General features: G+C 33.7%; 1 protein-coding gene across 1 annotated transcript; it reads right to left on the bottom strand.

The window, feature by feature from the left end:
- Window positions 1-2,712: 2,712 nt before the first annotated feature.
- Window positions 2,713-6,353, bottom strand: NEUROD6 (neuronal differentiation 6). Its single transcript, XM_081932985.1, has 3 exons — window positions 6,141-6,353; window positions 5,597-5,714; window positions 2,713-4,758 (listed from the first exon to the last, which is right to left on the bottom strand). The coding sequence occupies exon 3, from the start codon at window positions 4,735-4,737 to the stop codon at window positions 3,727-3,729; it is 1,011 nt and encodes a 336-aa protein (XP_081789111.1). The 5' UTR covers window positions 4,738-4,758; window positions 5,597-5,714; window positions 6,141-6,353; the 3' UTR covers window positions 2,713-3,726.
- Window positions 6,354-6,579: the final 226 nt, after the last annotated feature.

Genomic DNA, 6,579 nt, shown 5'->3' with positions numbered 1-6,579 from the left:
ATAACTTAAATATGATTGGGGGAGAAACTCGAACAGATTATTCAGTTTTGAAGAGAGTTGTTATTGGTTCCAATTACATCTTTCAGCTTATTGCAAGTAGCCTTAGAGCCTCCAGCATAATAATGAACTATCATATCCCCTCTCATGACATATTTAATTTACATTAATTTATAATGTAAATTTACATTTAACTTACATTGCACAAAGCTTACTAAAGTAACTAATGTCATATTTAGTTTGTTCTTAAGAGCAATGATTGACTGGGATTGTTTTTGTTTTTGTCCTGATCTAGTGGCAACTAAAACTCTACTGAAAATAAATACTATTGCAATGGTAACTTTGCTGGAAATAGTTCTGAAAATGAAGAGATTGGAAAAACTATATATCTACTGCACTGGAACAACTCTGAGTGGCTCAAAAAAATGTCGCTTAATGGGGCCCTCTTGTTTTACTGTTTTTCTCTTTTTCAAAGTTATATCCAGGGACAAATCTATTAAAGAGGCATCTATCAGTAGCAATTTGTCTTGGTGGTTTAATATCCATACATCATCCAAGTCAGCCTGCTCTTACACATGATGAATATTTGAAAGCATGTATATACGTATCTGTAGAAATTGGGCATACTTTTGGCTAATTATATATACTTAGTTATGAACTTAAAAGGATTCAGATGAGTGAATGAAGGGTTCAGACTGTTTCCCCTTTTGTCAAAGTCTACATATCCAACCAGATTCAGGAAGGATATGAATATTTGCATTAATTTGAATATGGTCCACCTCTGCATGTTGTAAGAATCTTCTTTAATACAACTTTGGATTTTGCTGAGCAATATGAACCAGGGGAAGAAAAGCATGCCTCTTTTTCATTCTCTATCTGATTTTGTAAAAGCTAATGCAGTTTTGTCGACAACCTATCATGAAATTCTGCATGTATTTAGTTGATTGCCTCAACAGGATTATAGTGTATTACTTGCTTGGAGAAGCAAAAGTAATTAATAGTGACTGAGACATTCGTTCTATGTGATTTCCCCCCTATATATTTACTCAGTTGGTACCCCTAAAAAGTAAAGCATATTCTGATTCTTCTCATTTGATACTTTTTTCCCAAGCAGTGCTAGCTATTGATGATTTTACGTGTATGTTATACCTGATCCTCTCAGCCAAGTTCTAGGCAAGATTTGTTCAGTTTAAAAAATGTAGTTATTAACATTTTTAGTATGATATGCTGTACATTAAAATCCCTGTAAGCACTCATTTTCGCCATGTGTTAAACATATTGAGTGATTACCCTTACATTACTGATAGATGCTTTTAATCACCTTATAATACTTTTCATGGATTCCATCCAGATGTAATCAAGTTCAGAAATGACTAATTGAAATCAATAGGGCAAATAGATCATAACTAATAAGTACTTTTGATTTCCATACACACTACAGAATGTATTGTAGGCATGGTCAGACATTAAATGCCAGGCAGAAAATACATAAGGTAATGTATGGTGGAACCAAATTTTAGAGGTATATTTAGCTGATGACAACTAGCAGTAAGAACTGTTCTCTTAAGAAGAATAAGACCATTAGTAACTATTATGTATATGGGTAATTGTTGAGCCACCTTTCAAGATGCACAGAGGATGTATTTTATCCTTCAGGAGTCAGATAATTTCATTTCCTAATTTTGATTCTAAAAGGTACCAAACAGAAATATATAGGCTTTTTTAATTTGTATTCCTGTAGAAAATTCTGAATTTCTTTCCCTACACATACAGGGATGGAAATCTTTTATATGGAAATGCAATATTAAGTATTCTTTTTCAGAAAGCACATTCAAGCAGTGCAAACAATATAAGCAGATTATTCTTTCAAGTAACCCCAGTGAAATATCAAAAACTGTGAGCTTGTGTTCATGTAAACACTTTTGTGGCATGAGAATTGTTACTGCTTTGAGACAAAATAATATACCATCAAAGTAAACAAAAGACACTGACCTGGAGCACTCTTATCTGACAGTAAAATCCCCTTTGAAAATTAATAGAATATTCTTAAAAATAAGCGAAGTGTTGAGGATGGAAAACAGGGTGTGCCACAACCTTTGATTTCAGATTCAAATACATTTGCTGGAATGTATGGAACAGCATGTCCTCATTCTGCTTTTTATAAATGCTTACCTTTTGGGGTAACCTAATACTCAAAAGCTAGGCATGGAAAGTATTGGGTTTTCCCGCACTCTTGCCTTTATTTCATTGAATGAAGCTTAAAGCGCTCAATAGTTTGAAAAAGGGGTGGAAACACCTTTTCCCATATCAATCTGTCCAAGCCATAAGTTCTTTCTCCAACTTTCTCTTTCATCAGAGTCACATATACTCACAATAGAAAAGGGCTTTCTTAGTAGGACTACATGCCTATAATTGCCATATTTGTCTATTGCCTCAGTTGCTATCTTTTTAAGATTACAAAAAAATGTATCTTGATTGATCCAAATATTTTGAATAATTGTAAAATATTTGAATGTCACAATGAGTAATTAAGACTTTATTAACTCTTGATTTAATGTAATTCTAAAACTGTAATCTGGTGTGATCCTAATCATGCAATGTATCTCTGTACATAATTTACCATAGTTAGTACAAATCAAGTTTGTAGCAAGAATTAAAAAAAAAAACAATCCTTGAAGAATTACATCCACAGGACTTCCAGTCATCAGTCAGCTTTATAAAGTTTACTTTTATTGCCAAGCCTTAGCACTCTGATTTAAATGCTCTGACTTAAAATCTGACTTAACGATTGATTTATATTAATAAATATTAACATTTTTGAATAGAAGCATCCCATAGAAAGAAAGCAATAATCCACAAATGTGACCATATGATTTTAGTATGTCATAACTGATGTCATGATCAAAAACATTTAGATTTTAATTGCATTTAGAGAAAATAAAGAAAAACACAGTTATGCAAACTTTACAAGTGAAGGCAGAATAATGCAAAAGAAGTCCTATATGAGTTTTATATTAAAATGTATGCAAAACTAAAAAAAATTGAGAATTATAAGTAGCTCCAGCCAGCAATTCTTCCAGATTTCAACTGAAAAACAGTGGCTACCCTTTATTTTATTTAGATGCACTTTGCTTCTAGATTTTTTTTTGCATAGCTTAAAATATTGAGGCACCATGTCTCTCATGCCTCATGATGCTTGCAACAGTTTTCCTTAAATAAAAAAACCTCAAAAATTCAAAATAAAAATTTACTTCTACCCCAATACATATCATTTCTAATTTGTATAAATACATCATTTTAAACTCATCAGATCTGAGCAGCATGCATTCATACAATGACTGTACAATTTAAATAGAGTTGCAGGCTTTCTACAATGTAAGTTTAATTAGCTCAACCATTTTTATTTCAACACACTGCTTGACCAAATCAAGCAGTGTGTTTCCTCCTTCCTGTGGAGGAAAAGAAAAAAATATTATTACAAAAACATTGAAAACAAAATTTCACAGTGCTCACCAGAATCCAAACTGGATTAAATATAAAATCAGTACAATTACTCTCATTTATTATTATTGGTTCTACATAGAAACAAACAGATGACTCCTCAAAACTCTTTTGAACCTAGCAAACAGATTTTTAATAGAGTTGCATCAATTAACCAGGGCACAAGCATCTGCTTTATCTTAATTAGACAGAGAGGTGAATGACCACTGTTTATTTTCACTTTCCTCATTAATTATGAAAAACTGCATTTAATTCATCTTGCATGGTGAGGGACTGGCTGCGCAGATGTAGATCGTAAGGGAAGTGACTCTCTGTAGGCAACCTGAATACAGAACTCTGCCCAAGGGGAGCCCTGGATGGCACTGCACAATAATGCATGCCATAATTGTAGTTTTTGCTATAGTCCAAACCTTCTTCTTGCTTGAGGGAGAATATCCCATTATAGTTAATTGGGGGAGGACTTAAGTGGCCTTCGAACTGTGGGCTGGAACACTCAGGAGACGTGCTTTCATAGAAAGATTCATATGGGCTACAATAATTGTAGGGTTTCATGGACTTGAAACTGTCAAGCGTTCCATGACCTGGGGGAGTGTTCAATTCTGGGCTGTGATAGGGTGGGTAGAAAGTAGAGTAGGGAGATCTGGTGTGATGGGCCGTTTCTCCTGCCTGACCCATTAAGAAACTTCTGGCATTCAGCTGTAGACATCCTGCCACCAAGTTTGTTGTTGGCTGGGAGAGACCTTTGCACAAGTTTTGGACAAATGACAGCAGATCAGGCCTCTTGCCAATTCGTAAGATTTCTGAAAGAGCCCATATGTAATTTTTTGCCAGCCTTAAGGTTTCAATTTTAGACAGCTTTTGTGTTTTGGAATAACAAGGGACCACTTTTCTTAAATTATCCAGTGCATCATTCAGGCCATGCATTCTATTTCTTTCCCTGGCATTCGCTTCCTGACGCCTAAATTTGACCCTATCCATTCTCATCTTGGTCATTTTTTTTTTCCGAAGAGTTCTCCTCCTGGGCAAACCATTTTCATCCTCTTCCTCTCGGTCATCTACTTCCTCTTTTTCTGTGTCTTCTGCTGGAGATCTTTTAAAATTTGTTCCTTGGTGCATAATCTGTTTTACAAAGATTTCTGGCTTTTTAATTTGCCTTTGGTCTTCATTTTCTCTGGAAAGATTTCTGCAGGTCTGGGACTCTTGCATTACAACAGATTCATCAAACGGTAGTGTTAACATGATGTTATAATTTTATGTTACCTGAAAGAATTCCAATAGATGGTTTTTAGAGTGTGTGTGTGTGTGTGTGTGTGTGTGTGTGTGTGTGTGTGAGAGAGAGAGAGAGAGAGAGAGAGAGAGAGAGAGAGAGAGTATATATACACACACACGAGATATATATCTAATATACATAAACGATATATTCCAGACCTCCCCTCTTTATACATAGGACAATTAAAAACTATTATTTGCTATTTTTACAAATTAATTTAATTCAAATATTTAGATTCAAATGTGATGTAACAATCAGAACAAAGCAATGACACTTTTAATACTTTTTAAAATTACTTCCCCCTTTTTAAAGTTTTTTAAGAACTCACAATATTTTTAAAAAATCATTTAATATAAATTTAATATAAAATAATAAGATAAATGCATATATTTGAAAAGTCCACTATTTTGATTATTAAAAAGACAATAATTTTAAAACTTAAAATATTTTAAGCTAATGGGAAAAATCAACTTTTATATTACAATATTTTTCAAATATTTTAAGACAAATCATCACAATAAAGCTAAATCAATTGGAATAATTAAAATGTAAAAGTAGGTAAACAAATCATTCAGTGACTTAAAGTGAAGTGGGAATTTTTAATGATTAGTATGAAAATGTGTGATACACAGATTATTATTAATTTTATGGTAAAGTCGGTGTGGAAAAGTATATTCACAGAAAACATTTGGCAATGCATTTTTTGCTCTTTGTTTATTTTAAAATGATAGACTACAGAACCTAAACATTTTTTCCAAGTCTACAATAAAGGTATTTGGTGTTCCCTCCACCCTTTTCAATAAAAATAAAAATAAAAAAGAGGCAAACCTAAGTCTTTTCGCACTTTACTGTGGCATCTGTGTTCTTCAAGGAACAGACGTTTCCCTCCAGCTAATATTTGACAGGAATAGTTTCAGGATTCTGATTGCAATTGTGCACGTGTGTTCTGAATCCGGAATGAAAAAAGGGGGAGAGAAAAATCATTTGCTCCTCATTTTATTATTTCTGTCTCTAAGGTCACTTTTTATAGAGCCTTTCAGGTTTGTCTAATAGATAAACACAAATTTACAAACAATTACGGAAAAAACTTTGATTCAGAGGCAGGTTTTTCAATTTAAAAAACTAAGCTAAATTAAGCCCACCATCAAAATATTAACTCTCGGTATTATCCATGCCATTCTGACAGTATTACATAATTGGTGAAAGTATGTTAACATTTAAAAAACAGTGAAACAGAAGCAATATCAAATAACAGCATAGTTAAAACACAAGCGTTACCTTTTTTTCCCTTTAAACTCTTTCATGCATGCTCAATGGCACCACTTAAATACACAGACACAAGCACATAGAAATATTTATTTACTTGCATTACCTTGGCCTTAAAATTCTGATTCAATTAATAGATTTCATTTTATTGGGTCCTTCCAATCTTTTCAATCTGAATGTTGCATCGTCTCCTGCAGTCTAGATCTTGTATATCTGTACTATCTCATTGATCTCTAAAAAGTGACATTAATGCCAACTGCCAGAGCTGGTACCCATGCCATCTGCTGGTGACATCACAGGGCAAAGAAAACCATGTGATCTTTCCTCCTGGGACCTTCATTCTGCACTGATCATCTGGCATCTCTCTAAGTGGGTACCAGCATTCATGTATCAACACAGAAGGTTGGGCTGATAGGGAAGACAGAAAAAGGAGGGGGGGCTACACCATCATTTTACATGCCGAGGTTAATTTTTGCGAGGCAGAAATGTCAACATTTCCCATTTATCTTTACCCACAGGTAACTGATTTTTTTAAAATTTGATAC

Source organism: Natrix helvetica (assembly GCF_964273705.1).
Source record: "Natrix helvetica genome assembly, chromosome: Z".
In the NCBI taxonomy this organism is placed as follows: Eukaryota; Metazoa; Chordata; class Lepidosauria; order Squamata; family Natricidae; genus Natrix; species Natrix helvetica.
This window is presented reverse-complemented; position numbering and strand designations above follow the sequence as displayed.